The sequence below is a fragment of the Solanum verrucosum genome, unplaced genomic scaffold (genome assembly GCF_900185275.1).
Source record: "Solanum verrucosum unplaced genomic scaffold, falcon-dt-bn FXZP01000020.1, whole genome shotgun sequence".
In the NCBI taxonomy this organism is placed as follows: domain Eukaryota; kingdom Viridiplantae; phylum Streptophyta; class Magnoliopsida; order Solanales; family Solanaceae; genus Solanum; species Solanum verrucosum.
Genome location: NW_026019903.1, coordinates 170992 through 189866, shown reverse-complemented (window position 1 = coordinate 189866; position 18875 = coordinate 170992). Strand labels below are relative to the sequence as shown.

Sequence of the window (18875 nt, the reverse complement as noted above, 5' to 3'; positions counted from 1 at the left end):
AATATGATCTATACTTAGTATAAGTTCTAAAAATTATATATCAAGAATATTCAATTATATCAATCAAACATACTTGTTATCAGTGTTTTAAAAGACAACTTTGGGACTCAGTTCGAGGAGGGACATTGGCAAAAATGTCTCAAGGCACACGTGTGAGACTTAGTTATGTAAATCATACGTCCTACTATAAGCTCTAAATATGCTTAACACCTAACGGTCAGTGTTCGCTAGTAGATATTTCCTAAGATATTTGTTCAAATTCTTTTGTTAATAGTGTTGATCCTCAAACTTTTTAATAAATGAATGATGCTTAATAGTTTCTTTTCGTTTAAAGAAATAAGAAGTTTGAGCACTCAAATAACAAGTTGTAGTATTGCATATTTACTATTTATGAATATTATGAGATCCGAATTAATATCACTTAACATTTCTTTTAAAATGCATAGCCAAATTTACATCTTTATTTATCAATAGTCTTCATATTTTTGTCATATATCTCAAAAATATCATATTTTATTAATTAGCTATTTAAAAGCAATTTTATATTTATTCGCGATTTAGTGATAATACTAATAAATTTTGATTATTGAGACAGGGGGACTAGTTATATATCATGGCACTCATTAAATAGTAGCGAGTAGTAATTATTTCCTCCGTTTCAAATTAAAATATTTATCGTGTTTTTCATTTACACATTTCTTAATAAAACATTAATTAAAAGAGGTGCTTGACTCTTTTCTTCTTATTTATGCCTTAAGATATACTAATCTCTCTTTATTAAATATTTATTCTATTTATATGTCATAATTAAGATATTAATAGTCTTTAAGAATAATTACTACTAAAAACAAAATTTTAAAAAGAATTAATTAATTTTGTCTTGAACTTATAAAATAACAAATACTTCCTCAGTCCATTTATTATAGAATTAACTTGGCACAAACCTTTAATTACCAATACATAAAATAATAAGATAGATCTATAAAAGCAAGAGTAATAACTCTAGAGACTTAGTTCTATAAATTATTTATCGAATTTATTTCGAATAAATAGACATTAAAATATGGATCATGAATATATAGTGACATAGTATAATCCTAAATCCTATAAAATGATAGAGCTCCCTTAATATCTCACATCACTTTTTTGTCTTCAATCTCTATTATCGATTTATTTGCTAATATTATATAGCTGTTAGCTAATATCATCTTGTACCATTGATTAGTGATTATTTTTTTTATCACTTGGTAAGGTATATAAAAATAATATTATATTAGTAATACTTATAATATTAACTATTTGTATTAGTTTTATTTACATTAATTATATCTTTAATTATATATAGATTATTTCTTATACATTATTTGATTTGATATATTAAAAATAAGGGAAAATTATGTGTATAAGCAAACATATACTAGTTAATTAGTTAACATAGCTATAGTTTGCCTTAATTACAATTTGCGGCCTACTTTTAGCTATAATTACGTGGCTCAGCTTTTTCGTTTTGTATAATTCGAAATTTGTATAATATAATTTGTATAACTTTTGTATAATTCGGAATTTGTGTAATATAATTTGTATAATTGTTTACATTTATGATGTTTGTAATTGTATAAATTTGTTATTTCGAGTTTATACAAAAATGACAGAATTATACACATGTACCCGCGAATTATACAAACGAGACAGCTTAAACTGTAGTTACAGCCCATAAATATGCAAACTATAGCTATGAAGCATAATTAAATTTATTATAGTGGTTGTTTGCGAAAGTTCCCCAAAAAATATAATACATTGTATAAGAATATTTATTTATAAAAAATATCCTCCGATCCACAGTTATGATGAAAAAATGTTGGGGAAATTTTGAGGGGTAATTGTGCCTTTAACCATGTTAATGCATGCATTAAATCTCTTTACATTACTAATACCCAAAAATTCATGGACCGGAATTAGTAATACACTTCTCGATACATAATAAAGTATATAACTAATGAACATAACATAAAAAAAAAAATAATAAACAAATTACTACGTACTAATACGCAAAATTATACATACTTTAATTTTGTTAATACACTCAACCAAATGACCCGTTAATTAGTTTCTTGGTACTTTATGGATAAAACCTTTTAACGTCCTCTAAAATAAATCAATTTTATTTTAATAACTTCTAAAAATAAATTTTATAAGTAATAAATAATTCAAGAGTATTTAGTCTAAAATTAATTTTTTAAAATTAAAAAAATGTCATGTTTCTTTCAAAAATTACGTTACATGTATTCTTTACCCTCCCAATCTAATCCAAATGAAAACAACTTAATTCCTCTTTTTCTCAGACCTCAGTCATGAAATAAGTTTGGGTCAGATTTGAATAAAAGAGGGATTGTGTTTTTTTTAAGTTGGGTTTAGTCTGAATGGATAAAGAAAATATGTGCGGTAATATTTAATAATATTTTTTAAATTAAAAAATTGATTTCAGGATATATTTTTTATTCAATCTATTAACAAAAAAGATAAATTAATATGCATAATTTGTTAAACGATGAGTGTAAATATGCACTATTTGTTAAACGACGATGATATACACAATAGCAGTGTCAAAATTTTCACTAAGAAAATTCAAAATATGCTAAAATAAACACATAAAAAAGCTGAAAAGTAAACATTATTTATATATATATATATATATATATATATATATATAATTTAATTATATATAAACTATATACTATATATTATTTAATTATATATAAACATTATAATTTTTCACCTAAAGATATTTGGAGGACCCTCGCCTAAAACGTGAAAATTAAATTAGCTCATGAATCATGACAATTCTGTCAATTTTAATTTGATGGAATATTAAGGTACCACAGAAATTCACAGCAAAAAGACAATGAAGTACTACTAGTGGAGCATAGGGTAATAAAGTATGTAGATATTTACAATTCCATAAATAAAATTCTAATAACCACTATTTTTTTCCATTTCCCATTGGGTCATTATCAACACATGAAAAGTGGATAAATAGTTACAAGTAAATTAAGTGTGTGTTCAAATATATTTTTGAATTTTTTAAAAAATATTTCTTTCTAAAAAAAAGAGAATGGATTTTTCAATATAAGAAAAAAAAAAATAATTAACAAATGACATTCTACCCAACTTCCTAATCCTCCAATCATTTTCACCTTCACTTTCATAATATTTTTGCTTACGTACTGAACACAAAATAATATATTAAAATATTTCACTTATTTTCATGAAAAACATTTAAAAGAAAATTAAAACTATTTGTTCCAATTAACAAGTGCAATTTGGAAAACAAAATCTGGTGGGAGGACCCACTTTTTCAACTGGATTTTGGACCCACTACATGTGACCCATGTGTGGTAATTGTTTTTTTAAAAAAATATTATAATTTTAAAGAATTTTAATTTTTATTCACCAATTTTTGAGAAGTTCCAATAAGTCTTGATTCAATGTTTTCACAAAACACAATATGTTAATGTTAGTCATGTGTATTGATGTTCCATTTTGTTGTCTTTTTCCTAAATATAAATCACAATTAAACATTTTTATTGCAACATGGAAGAATTTTGTTTGCTCAATAATTCTATTTAAATAATTATTATTCTTCTATAGTGTGCATTTGATTGGTCAACTTCTGTTTCCAACAGTTTTAATATTGGATTATTTGATTTTCATGTTTGTTGAATATAATTTACAATGAAATCAATTGATAGAAAAGAACAAAAAGTGATTAGGTAAATCTCCTAGTTTGCCAGAGTGGAAGCAAATGGTAATATTCTTTGCCTACTATTTAATAGCCTGACATTGCCAACTACAACTAACTATATTTCTAATTTATAAAATTTATCACCAAATGTATCATACTAGAAACTAAAGAAAAAAGGAACATAATTTATTTTTTTACTAAATTTAGATGAGTGATTAATGGACATTTATACTAATAAATTTCCAAGCTGCCTGATCGAGCGTTTTTTTATGGTAATAAACAAAGCAATTTGTTGAAGTCAAAGGAGCATTATTTCGTGAAATTGAAAGTGAAAGTGTCAATTTGAGTAACTTAAAATCAACAATCTCTTAATCAATGATCTTAAGAAACTATTCATGTGTTTTATTGAATAGAAATAAGAAATATCATTAGTTAATAATTTTATCCATGGTCATTTTTTTTTTGTTAACGAAGCCATTCAATTTCTTGCTAATTACTTTGGTACTTAATATAATCATTATTTTGATGTTAGTACATATGAAATTTCGTGAATAAATCTTATTTGGTGCGTCACAAGATCTCAATGAAAGACATGGATACCCTACAATAGGGCCCTAGGTCAACTAGTTTAATATCATGTGAATTGTATGATTTTTAATGAGTTAATTGCATTAGCAGACTCTTGTTTATGTTTATTTGTCTATTGTTTTAAAAATAGATGTTTATTTTTATTTGTCTATTGTATTAAAAATAGATGTTTATTTTTATTTGTTCAGATTAGAAAATTAAGAAATAATTTATCATAGTTAAATAGTGATATATATATATATATAGTAAAATTAATTCTATTTATTGGTTCTTATATCAAGTCAATAATGAACAAGTAAAAGTAGACCAGAGAAAGTATTTGTGGCTGCTATGTTAAGTATGCAAGGTACCAAAACACTGCTTATGGAAAATTAAAATAATTCTCTTATGATTTCCTCTTTTTCTGTTTATCAATAGGAAAACAATAGTACTACTACTAATAATTAATACAAAAAGTAAAAGAGAAAGAAAAAAAGAAAAAAAGAATATATGTTTACAAAATAAGCAAAGCAAATAGCCACATGGTTAACAAAACAAGTGAACTGTAGATACCCTTGTGGCAATAAGGTCCCATTCTTCTTTATTTCCTTTTCCTCTCCTTTCCTTTATTTAAACCAACACAAACACAACCATTTGTATTATTATTATTATTATTATTAAGATTGTACATCACTAGAAAGAAAAATAAAATCACAATGGAAGATCATAATGAATTCTCCATCTCTAGTTCTACTACAACTTCATCATTTACAAGTTGTTGTTCTAATAACAATTGTTTAAGTTCTACTTCAACTTCTTCTACTTCATCTAATTGTTTCCATGAGAGCATTGCAAAAACCTCATCAAATGATCATTCCAAGAAAAGTTCAAAAAAAATTCAAGATGGGAATAAAACGAAAATCAGACGAAAAAATGAAGGTGGTGTTGATGAAAAGCATCCGACTTATAGAGGAGTTCGTAAGAGGAATTGGGGAAAATGGGTGTCTGAAATTAGACAACCAAGAAAAAAATCAAGAATTTGGCTAGGGACTTATCCCACTGCTGAAATGGCAGCTCGAGCTCATGATGTTGCGGCTTTAGCCATCAAGGGGGATTCGGCTTACCTTAATTTCCCTCATTTAGCCGATCAACTCCCTCGACCCGCTTCCACTTCCCCTAAAGACATCCAAGCCGCAGCCGCCAAAGCTGCAGCCGCCAGCACATTTCTAGAGGAGAATAGCCAATTAACCGACCTGCATAGCTCGCATTCCTCGACTAATTTAGCCTCGCAAGAATTACTGAATTCTCCATCAATGGATCACGATGACCCGTTTTTCGATCTACCGGATCTTACCATCAATAGAGTGGACCAAAATGACCGGTACCAATACCCGATTTCGACGTGGCAGCTGGCTGGAGCCGATAGCGGGATGTTTCGGCTTGATGAGCCGTTTTTGTGGGAGTGCAATTAGAAGAAAATTACAAGTGTACATGTTTCTTTTTCTTTTCTTCTTTTACACTGACAAAAAAAGTCATAAAACATCCATCGTCTGTGTAATTTCTCAACGTATCATAATTGCAAAGCTCAGAATGTTCATATCATACACATAATTCGAGTTTGCACTATTTTCATCATTCACCCCTAAACTCTCGGGTGTTTTTAATCCTATCAATAGTTCAAAAACAAAATAAATAATTTATAGAGTTATTTTCAATACTTCTCTCTTCTGTTTTTGCAGCTTCAAGAAGATAATCGCATTTACAATACCTTTTCCCCATACTTTTGATATAATCATAAGGTATTTGGTGTTGCTGACTCGACTAATTCAGATGACAAAACTTCCACCTTACGTGGTGGAGTAAAAATATAAAAGTAACTGACAGTCTGTTGTTGATTTTTGTATGCTGTTGTGTGTAGATTTTTATTACTTATTTTTAAAAAAGAAGAAGAAATACTATCTTTTTTTTTACAATAAGATCCAATGCAAGATTTTGTCTTTTTTCCTTTGGAGGATTTTAAGGGGGCAAAGTCATTTTCCTAAGAAATTACTCATATTATTGTTGTGTTAGCTATATAAAAGTAGATGTCTATTTTTCACTTTGATTTTTATATATTATATTCTTTTTATTGATGCTTTAATTATTTTCATTATTTCTCAATATTCGATGACGTATGATAATCATGAATGATATAATAGGATTATTGCCTTATTTATTATTTCCTTTGTCCCTAATTAGTTGTCCACTTTTGAATTGACACACCTATTAAGAAAAAAATTATTGACAAAGTGAGTTTACCATTTTACCCCTATTAATTATGAAGTGAATGGGTTAAAAGTTTAAGATTTTCAAGAAAAACTACTTTTTTTCAAAGTAATTAATTGAGGGTATAATAGGTAAAAAATATTTGTCCTTTCTTGATTTGTCGAAATGGATAAGTAATTAGGAACAACTAAAAAAGAAAAAATGAACAAGTAATTAAGGATAAAAGGAGTATATTTTAAAAATGTGTCAAATCAAATACGAATAAATAAACATGAATGGAGAGAGTATTATGTATTTGTAGTTGGTTTCTGTTAGTGTAGGGGCATTTTAATATTAAAAGAAATATTGCATTTTTTGCATTGCCACACTGACCGTTTGCATTATTGCATTAGAATAATGCATTGGTTGACTTTGCATTTGTTGCTGCCATTTGGACCATTAAATTGGTGCATTACTCCATAAGAGTAATTATGGATGGCAATGGGGCATTGCGGGGTGGGGCGGAGTGGGTTAAGCTTAATTCGTAAAAAAATTAATTTATTTCACATAATAATTTCTTTTTATTTTCAACACGCCCTGCATAATTTTTTAAATATTTTTTTTCTAAATAAGTTTGATACTAAAAATAAAATTCACAAAAATAAATTCATTTTTCATTAAGTTGTATTAATTTAGTAATTAGTAGGATAGTGACTTAAAATTTTATTTTTTAGAGGTCAATTGGGAAACATGTAAGAAATTGTATTATTTTTTATTGAGTCATTTTCATTTACTATCTTGACTATTTTAGTACTTTAAAGAATTTATTTCCTATCACTTTTATAACATATAAAAAGTTAAAATTAAGTTTGAACCCACATAAAATCACATATACCCGCAACCCGCCCCGTCCTGCATTAATTGCATATGTTACTGATTCCTTGGTGCAACTGCAGCAGGTGCAAGGCGTTGGTGGTTGTTAGCCTCTTATCCCATTTACTTCTTACTCTTTATTCCTCCATTATACCTTGTAACATATGTAACTCCTAAGACCATTATCTTCACTATTTACAACACACCATTTATCTTCCTATTCATTGCTAGGAAGACTTCTTCTAGTATAAATAGTGATGGTCTTCATTTGGTTTGAAACACACAATATATATAAGAAAAATATAGAGTGCATAAATGTTTGTCAAAAAGAGAGTTCTTATTAGTTGAAGGGAGGTGTTCTTGTTGTGGAGCTTTGGACTCAAATCTTGTCCAGAGTTATATATTGTGATTAGACTGTTGTATCCTGAAGGGGACAAGTCAAGAAAAACTATTGTTGGATCGGTGAAAACATTTGATGCAGTGGACTTGAATCTCCTTAAAGAGAGCGAGATATCCGCGCCTCAGCCTAAAGAGATTTATTTTCTTGATTTTATTTTCAATTGTAATCTTGTATTTTTGTTATCTTGTAAGTTTTCACTAACAATTTTAAGGAGATTCAGAATGACTACAATTGAAAAAACCACGGATGTCAAGATGGGAGACCTTAACAAGCCATTTCGGTTCAGTGGTAACCATTTCAAGAGATGGAAGGGTAAAGTATTTTTCTACTTAAGTCTTCTCAATGTTTCTTATGTGTTAACTGAGAAGAATCCTAATAAAGTTGATGATACCTCCATGGATGATGATGAACTTATTACTCATCATGAGAAAGTGGAAAAGTACGATGGTGAAGAGGCAAGGGGCCAAGATGCACTTTTACAAACAGAAGAGAGCAACGTCACAACGAAGGTAAATTTAATTACTTCAAATAATACTACTCTTGAAACTCACAAAAATACTTCTTTGAAGCCTAAGAAGAAAAAATTTAAGAAAAATAATAGTAGACCTCCCAAGAAAAATAATGGTGAAAATATCCAAGCACAAAATCAACAGTTCAAGACAAGGGACCATGCTTTGTTTGTGACAAGAGTGGGAATATTGCTCGATTTTGCAGATTTCGGAAATGTGGTCCTAACCCTCAGGCAAACGTTACCGAAGAACCTTTTGTGGCGGTGATTACCAACATAAACATGGTTGAGAATGTTGATGGATGGTGGACAGATTCTGCTGCAAATCGTCATGTCTGTTATGACAAAAACTGGTATAAGAAATATACTCATTTTGAGGAGCCCAAAATCATCATGCTTGGTGATGCTCACACTACTCAAGTGCTTGGAAAGGGAGATGTCGAATTGTGTTTTACTTCTGGAAGGGTATTAACTTTGAAAGATGTACTTTATACTCCTTCTATGAGGAAAAATTTGATGTCTAGTTTTCTTCTTAATAAAGTAGGCTTTAAACAGATTATTGAATCTGATCAATATGTAATAGTGAAGAAGGGTATTTTTGTGGGAAAGGGGTATGCATGTGATGGGATGTTCAAACTGAATGTTGAAATGAATAAAGTTTCTACTTCTGTTTATATGCTTTTCTTCTACAAATTTTTGGCATGCTCGTTTGTGTCATATTAATGATCGTTATGTTGGAATCATGAGTAGTTTAGGATTAATCCTAATGATTAAAAAGAATTTTGAAAAGTGTGAGGCTTGTAGTAAAGCCAAAATCACTAAAAGGCCTCATTTTCAAGTTGAAAGAAAAACCAATTTGTTAGAATTAGTTCATATTGATATTTGTGAACTTGGTGAAATTTTAACTCGTGGAGGTAATAAATATTTTATCACTTTCATTGATGATTTTTCTAAGTTTGCATATGTTTACTTGATGAAAAATAAAAGTGATGCTTTTGAAAATTTCAAAACTTATCTCCATGAGGTTGAAAATCAGTTTGGAAGAAAACTAAAAAGAATTAGAAGTGATAGAGGCCGTGAATATGAGTCAAATGAGTTTAATTCTTTTGTTAGATCATTGAGAATAATTCATGAAACTACTCCTCCTTACTCTTCTTCATCTAATGGAGTAGCGGAAAGGAAAAAATAGAACTTTGGTTGAATTGACTAATGTCATGCTTATTGAGTCACATGCACCTTTAAATTTTTGGGGTGAAGCTATTTTAATTGCTTGTTATGTGTTGAATCGTATGCCTCATAAAAAGTCTAAACTGACACCTTTTGAATTGTGGAAAGGTTACAATCCAAGTTTATGATATCTAAGAGTTTGGGGTTGTCTAGCCTTTGTGAGGCTAATGGATCTAAGATTACAAAGTTAGGTAAGAAAGTTACTACTTGTACTTTTCTTGGTTATTCTTCAAATAGCCTATAGATTTTTTAGTCTTGAAGATAATATTGTGATAGAATCAGGTAATGCTATTTTTTATGAAAATAGGTTTCCTTTTGATTTTAAAAATAGTGGGGGTCAAAAGATTGAACAAAATATTTTGTCACTACCTAATTCTTTTTTTTAAAAATGCAATATTTCTTTTAATATTAAAATGCCCTACACTAACATCAGTTGAAGGAAGACTACTATGCATAATGAATGTGTGCTCTGCATTGAACCTCCAATTAGTGAAACAGTAATGTTTACTCCAGAGTTGTAGTGGTCTCAGACTTGAACTATGACTGCTTAAGGGAAAGAAAATATCACTGCTCACACATAATAATCAAGGTGTTGACATTAGCTTTAAAAGCCAGCACGTTATGGTCATGTGCTATCCCGGTTTCATGAGTGCTTTTGAGAATAAGCCAAATTCTCATAGGAAACGACTTACTTCCACACTCACATAAGTGAAATCTGTCGAGAGTGCTCATGTAAGCTTAAAACTCCACCCATGCGGGCTACAGATATTCATTAAGAGTTTTATCAACTCAACCTTCACAAACTACAAGAAACAATGCACTCACATCATAGGGAGGGAATAAAAAGATAGTGCATTTTTCACAACAAGTCATCATATGATTAGTTTTTCCCTTTGAACCTGGTTATAGGATCTCTAGTCCCCAGGTTGGGTTTCCTCATATATGACTCAAGGATTTATAGGCTTCAATCCCATCCCCCTCGATGTGCTCCATACCTTTTCTCTTGTTAAGGCCTTAGTATGAGGATCTGCAAGATTATCACAAGATTTGACATAATCAACATTGATGGTACCATTTGTCAAATACGATCTTACATTACTGTGTTTCCTTCTTATATGTCTGAATTTATCGTTGTAGTAACGATTTTGAACTCTACCAATCGCAGCGGTGCTATCACAATGAATTAAAATATGAGGAATTGGTTTTTTCAAAATAAGGTATTTCAAATAACAAATTTCTTAACCAATTCGCTTTCTCACTAGCTGAAGCTAAAGCAATTAGTTCAGTCTCCATGGTAGAGTTAGCAATAATAGTTTACTTTTTTGATCTCTAACAAACAGCACCACCACCTAAAGTAAAGACATAACCAGTGGTAGAACAAGAATCACCTGATAAAGTGTTCCAATCTGCATCACAAAAGCTTTCAAGTACAACAAGATATTTTTTATAGAACAAACCACAATTTTTTGTTCCAATTAAATATTTCATAACTCTTGTTATAGCATGCCAATGTTCATTACCTGGCTTGCTTGTAAGCCTGCAAGTACTCCTACTGCATATGCAATATCAGACCTAATGCAATCAGTCACATACCTCAAACTTCTGATTATGCTAGCATATTCCTTTTGATTTATTACATCATTTTCACTTTCAACAGGAAATAAGTGAACACTTGAGTCAAAAGGAGTTGCAGCATGCTTGCAATCAAGAAAGTTATATTTTTTCAAAATTTTCTCAACATAATGACTGGTCAAGGAAAATTCCATCACATGTTCTTGTTATTTTTATTCCAAGAATAACATTTGCCTCACCAAGATCTTTCATATCAAAATGGCTGCTAATAATATTCTTAGCTTCATCAATAACATTCATGTTAGAGCCAAAGATCAAAAAATCATCAACATATAGGTAAATAATCACGTGTGAATTATTTCATGACTTATGATATATGCACTTATCACACTCATTTGTTTTAAACCCATTTTCAATCATGCAGGAATCAAACTTTTCATGCCATTATTTTGGTGCCTGTTTCAAGCCATATAGGGATTTAGTAAGTTTACACACTTTGCTTTCTTGGCCTGCTTCAACAAAAGACTCGGGTTGTTCCATATAAATTTCCTCATTTAGGTCTCCATTTAAAAAAGCAGTTTTTACATCCATTTGATGAAAGTAAATCAAAAATTGCAGCCATAACAATTAAAAGTCTTATGGATGTAATTCTTGTTACCGATGAAAAAGTATCAAAAAAGTATAGGCCTTCTAGTTGTTTAAAACCTTTTGCAACTATAGTCTTGCCTTATATTTATCAATAGATCCATCCAGTTTCAACTTTTTTCTTAAGACCCATTTGCAACCAATAGTTTTACAACCCGGTGGTAAATCAACTAACTTCCAAATTTTATTAGAAATCAGTGATTCCATTTCATCATTTACAATCTCTTTCCAAAAACTGGAATCATATGAAGATAATGCTTCTTTCAAAGTGAGAGGGTCATCTCCAACATTAAACACATAAAAATCAGGACCAAAATCTTTTTCTACCTAGTTCCTCTACTTCTACTTTATTTCAATTACCCAACCCCCCAATTAAGGAATCAAGACCAGAAAACCAGACACCAACATAACTACAAAATATATATAAACACACTTAATTAGTAGGTAATTTATAAGGTTTAATTTAATTAAACAAACAATAACCCAAAAATCCAATAAAAAGGGTGACATGTATTAACGTGTACGTTTGTTCTTAAAATTGCTTGCTTAAGAATTTACTTGACAATTAATAATATGACTAAATGATTACAACTTTTTTTCTGTGAGTCAAAATCACCATATATGATTAAAAGAAAAGTTTAGAAAAAGGGAAAGCCACTTCATTCATTCACCTTTAATTTGGGTTAACTTTTTATCTTAGAGATATTTAGAGGACAATTTAGATTCCAATGATTGAGTAAAAGTTAGCTATTTTGATGGCATTTACTACCAATTAGTTAGTCATCACCACTTAATTAATTTGTTGTCCTCTCTGCTAAGAAATCCCTTTAGAAAGCTATATAGTTATAGAGTGTATTATTGTCCTAGTCACCTATTTCCAAATTAAGACAAAAGTAACACTGAAATCAAGTTAAAATATTATGAAATCTCAATTGAAAAAATAATATCGAATCAATCACCCGTGGAGAAAAATCATTTCAGCATGATTTCGCCTATTCAAAACTATGAGGGAATGTCATGACCTACTATTAAAATTCTGAATTTTAGAACAATTGTGACATTATGATCAATAAAGTGAGTGAAAATAATAGTAATATATACTAAGAAAAATAAAATAATAGTAAAAGATGGTAGTCCTTGAAATCCAACAATTATTAAGATTGCAATTTTGTGTGTACATCTTCTTATTAAGATTGCAATTTTGTGTGTACATCTTCTTATGCATCATCTGTCTTTCAAGTACTGTCTTTTTTAATAATTTAATCATATAGTTTTATTTTCTAAACTATAGTTTATTTTTTCAAAATGTCGCATTTTATTAAGACTATACTAATTTGAAGCAAAATAATAATAGAAACTTCTTTTTCTTCTTCTTCAATGTTTTACAAAATATATTTATTTAAAATTAGAGAAAGTAATTACAAAATTTACTAGTTGAATTAATAAAATAGAATAAAGGGCATATTATTGAGGAGATGAAAATAAGAGTTTCCATAAACCACTATTTATTTAGTGACTTGTGACCTCAGCATCACTATCTAATATTAATATTTTAGGGTAAAGTCACTCTCTCCTACTCCATAATTTGGACACAGTTCTTTGTGTTATTGGAAGGAGTGGCAAAGGAAGAGACAAATCTAATCTCTTGGACCCAAGAAAATCTTCCTAAGTTTATAAAATCATTATTCTCTATTTTTTCACATTTTCTTTTTATTTGTATAATTAATTAAGGACCCATCTAATTAATAATATGAGAAGCATTTAGTCACTATAAAATTGAAAGTAGTCATCATGAAAGAGTTGTAAGCTCATGGGGCCAACCTAGCTAATTTTTTACAAATTATAATGCATAAAGAATCCAATGAGCAAATGGAGAAAAAAGTATTGAAAACTTGGAATCTTATGAAGAAAAATGTAGTTGATTCTTCAAAACTCCATTTTAAAAGGGCCCATTTGTTGAATGAACATTTCCCAAAATATTCATATGATTGATGGAACATCATATTATTCCCCCCGCCCCCGCAACTCCCCCAACCCCTCCAAGGACCCCTTTTTTTAATCTTTATTTAACTACAACGGAGAAGAATATGACTTTTCAGATATCTTAGTTTCTATTGTAAACATAAAGATCTCTCGTAATTTATTTAGTTTTACAAAAATCTACAAAACTAATTGACTAGTTTGTTACATTTTTTGTCAAATTAATTGAAACAAATTTATATTTATGTGATTATTGTTAATATCTTTTTTTGTTTGGTAGGGTCGATTGAGATGTATCATGATTATGTCTCAAGAAAATCAGCATCTTTTTTTCTTTATTATATACGTATTTTTTATATAGAATTCTAAATGCTTGGGTATTAAAAGAGGACAAAATATTCTGGCATCATTTGAGATTTGCTGAGTATTATGTAATTTAAAGTTATTGGAAGTTGTCCAACACAATCCTTTTAATATTAATTATTGTATTAATTTAATTTTAAGTTGCTATTGATCATAATACGTAAGCTTGAATAATAGTGTCTATATTTCATTTTCGCACATGCAAATTTTGCTCGAGGTACTGTATGGACAAAGAGTACCCTATCAACTAAAAATATTTATTCGCATCAGTTATTTATGCTCATGTGTATTGAGATATAATCATATAAGTATCATTTATACAGTTAAATATATATTATGAAATGTTTTAGATATACTCAGATACATATCTTATAAATAAATAAATATACATTCAGTTATACATATTACGTAGTAAAAGATATACATACAAATATACACACTATGAAAGACTAGACAAACTTTCAAATATACATATTGTGAAGATTCAGTGTCAATGGGAATTGGGATCATCTTCAAATATGTATATAAATGATAAGAATAAAGATAGTCAAATAGTGTAAAACACATATAGAGTAAGTTATTCTAGATATACTTACATATTATGAAAATATACATAACACTATATCTCTTTTATACCGAAGAATATATTAGTTTAACTAAATAACTTTCGTGTATATCGAAAATAAATCAAAATCATACGATGTATATCATACTATGTATACAATGTATTAATATCGCAAATAAAAAAGTCAACTAACATTGAATTCTACTTCCTATTATTTTTAAGTATATGCCTATATATTGTGATTTTAGGAGAAAAGAATATTCTCCTCAACATGATTTTAGAGCTAGGATACAAATTTAACTATAGAATATCATTATTTTTGGACTTAAGTTGCTAAATAAATATTGGGTAAAAAATATCGATTCGAATGTCTAAAGCAAAATAATTTCCCATCGATAGATCGCTTATAAGTGAAATAAATTAGTAACCCGAACAATAACACAAGTAACTGCTATAATTAATGGTATAATTTTTTTCCGAGTATTATAAGTATAAATAAGTAAATTTCAAATTAAAACTAATTAGAATTGCGTATTTAACTTAATTAGTGAAATTTAACAATTTATAGCTGTAAACCATAGTGTCATTATCTTACCGTTGTTACGTATCAATCAATCTATATATAATAATTAGGAATTTACTGTTATTTTTGCCTACTTTTTTGTTTTATTTTTTCTTACTAATTTGACACGCTTTAGCTTAAGATATGATAATTTAAATTACACATTTACTGTTAAAACTTTAACGTTTAAGTCAATCTTTAGAAAGCATTATATGCCAAGGTTGAAAAAAAAAAAGAGAAATAAGCAACAATTTATTGTTTATTATATTCCATATATGATGATTTGTGCTCTTCTTCACTTCACGCCCTTTCATATAAAAATTTATTTGGATCAAATATTTATATTGAATCAATAAATATAAATACATATTCTTTTTTATACATTTGTTTATATATCACTTAATTGTGTATAGTGTTATTTTGATTTTTAATTGATAATGCTAAATTAATTAATTCGATATAGATATTATTCGATGCAGACAAATTTTTACTTCCTCCCTCCACCTGAGATTGAGATGGGTGTGGGTGGGATGTATTTTCTTTTTCTTGTAATTTATTTATTTATATTATATTAATTATTATGTAAAGAACAATAAAGGAGAGATGAATCAAAAGTGTTCAACTACTCACTCCTTTAATTTAATTTAATTTAATTTTGTGGAGAGAAAAAGCAATAGATGCATTTATTTCCTTTTCTCCTTTTTTATTTTCTGGAAACATGAAAAAAAGTAGAAGAAAGTTGGATTCTTTTTCTTTTCCTCCCACCTGTATCTCGTGGCATCACAACTTTTTTGACTCTCCAATTTAATTTGACCATTCAACCAATAAAAGAAAAGAAAATCGTTCAACGATAAAGAGTGTGATCTAATGATCAATAACGTTCAAAGAATATCTAAGATACAAGAATTCAAATCACAAAAATAATAAAAATATTAAGTGTGTAATCGACATAATTATTCAAAAAGGATTCATGACACTATAGCTGTTTGTCATGAGCCTAGGCCCTAGCTATGCACAAGTCACGACTTTGTGTTAAAAGCGTTCACCGTATGAATGTGAGTTATGTTTTATGAAAATCTTTACTTTTTCTCTTTCATTCTAATAATAATATTCGTCTTAGGTTTCATGTACACCTCATCTTCAAAAACTTGTCAACCTACAAGTCTGTCAATCCATCTTTATCAGTCCGCCTTCCGTTAAGGGCGTAGATGTATTATATATGAGACACTAATTATTATGCAATCCAATCAAGAAGTAACATCAGGTGACGATTACGGATCAGTGCATCTTAAACTATGATTAATGTCCATGTTCAACGTATATGTACACATCTCACGTTGGAGATTTTAGAATTCTTAATAAACATTATATTAATTAACAAAATAAATCACTATCAACGATTATAAACCCATAATGTCTGGTTCCCGCCGACCAATCACATTTGATTGATATAACATTTGATCATGCATGCTTGCTAATAATTAGTAACGATTATAGCGCGTTTTACATATCAAGATTTTTTTAATTGTTGTTTTTTAATAGACGTGTAAATTTTAAAATTGACAGGTGAAAATAAACGAAAGGAAATAAATATGACATAGGATAGATTGAGACCATTTGTTTAGTAGAGTATAAATGGACCTCTCCAATTATTCGTTAATTAATTAAGGTCAATTAATAATCATAATTAGTTTGACAATGACTAATTAATGAACAGGGAATGGAAAGAAAGAGAACAAACGAAGCATAGGCTTAAAGATGAAAATCAGTTATAAACGGACGGCTCAATAAAATTGATGACCTAAGTCACATTTGAAGAAGTGGTCTTAAAATTAATTAATAAAAAATTCATATATTTTCATTTAATTTGTTTTTATTTTGTAACAATAATATCATCTTGTATATGTCTTGGTCATTTAACGATTACTTGCTAGCTTTAAGTATTGATGGAAAATCTGGTAATTTTATGAACCAAGACTTTGACAACATCTATTTAAGAAATATTCGTTGTAAAAAAATATATTTTTATAAATGAATTTCTATTTTTTAATGATCTCAATTTTGTACTACTTAGTAGATGTTACAATAGTTCTTACATTTAAAACATTGCATTGAAAAACTAGCTTTGACCAGTAAGAAAATACTACAAGACACTTTAATTCATTTTTAAAAAAAATTAATATCATCATTAAATTGTTCTTTTCATCACATCGCATGTTTGTCATGAAACTCAAGTATTTATCTGAATAATTACATTCCAAATAACCTCTATAACATTCCAAATTTTTTTTAAAAAAACAATTTTAAAAAAAATTCTATTGCTCTATAACAATAATTTATAAAATGGGGCCTTTGATTTGGGAAGGTCTAAAGAAATTAATTAGTGGAAATTTCTGTCCAATTATTTTGGCTATTAACGTACTCTTTGAAAAACAAAAAGGTAGATGCTCATAATGGAGCTCTCGTCCTACTCCATCTAATTAAAGAAAAAATATTGACAAATATTTAGGCATGTTTAATTTTTGTAAATTGCTAGTGCTTGCTTAATTATTTCTCCTAGGACTTTGATACTACGAGCCTGTTTGCATGAGCTTATAGATGGTACCCTATTTTTGACTTATTTTAAAACTTTTTTTGCCTAAAAGTGGGTGCTTATAAAAATTACTTTATAACATTTTCAAACACCTCCAAAACTAAAAAATAATAATCTTAAACGTCAAAAACACCTAAAAATAAGTTAATCCAAACGGGTACTACATAAGGACGATAAATGAGATTTCTTCATTTTCAGCCTGAGATTTTGAATTCGATCTTTAGGAATGAATCTTTTTTGAGAAACTTACAGAAATCTCATTAATTAGTTTTAAAACTAGTTACTTAGATATACGGTGATTCGCAATATTACGAATCCTATCAGATTTTGGTGCGTTCAAATATGTTCATATATGTCTATATACAATATGTATCTAGGGATATTGGGTCAAAATTCGGTATAATTTGCTCTAAATACATTATATCCAAGTGGATTCATATGTATCTTAGATATATATACAAATCTCATTCGCATCCCTCACATCTCGCTTGTCACTCTCCTATTATTCATATCCCAGATATATGTGAATCACACCAAATACACACATTACATGTATCTAGTGTACTGATTCACATGTATTTAGGATACCTAGACAAATCTCATTTGCCTCCCTCTTGTGTTCACTCGCCTCTCTCCAATTTCAATGAATCTGAAAGCAAAAACATGTATCTAACTTGAAATCTGATATGAAATTATTAATTAGAAATATAAAATGTAATCATTTCAAATTATAGAGAAAATTGATAAATATAATAGAAATATTTATGTAGTTAGATAGTTTTTCCATTTCGTTTGGGGGGGGGGGGGGAATATTATGAGCCTACTCAATACAATTTTCAAATTAAGAGTTAGTGCGTTTTAGATACCGATTACCAAAAAAAACCAATAAAAACCAATAAATGATATAAAGGTATTAATACCAAGTGTACTTGGAGATTGAGAACATTAGAACATGGAGGAATCCAAAGACTTGAGTGAATTGTCTATTTGTCCTCTTCATAATTGTTACTATTATTAATAATAATAACTACAAA

The 18875-nt window shown here is 28.8% G+C and overlaps 2 protein-coding genes across 2 annotated transcripts in view; both read left to right on the top strand.

The window, feature by feature from the left end:
- The window catches only part of LOC125820905 (squamosa promoter-binding-like protein 8), a 137761-nt gene that overhangs the window by 4997 nt on the left and 113889 nt on the right, over nt 1–18875 (top strand). The window lies entirely within an intron of this gene.
- Nucleotides 5013–5911, top strand: LOC125820934 (ethylene-responsive transcription factor ERF039-like). Its single transcript, XM_049500360.1, has one exon. It carries the CDS (start codon nt 5026–5028, stop codon nt 5779–5781), a length of 756 nt encoding a protein of 251 aa, XP_049356317.1. The 5' UTR covers nt 5013–5025; the 3' UTR covers nt 5782–5911.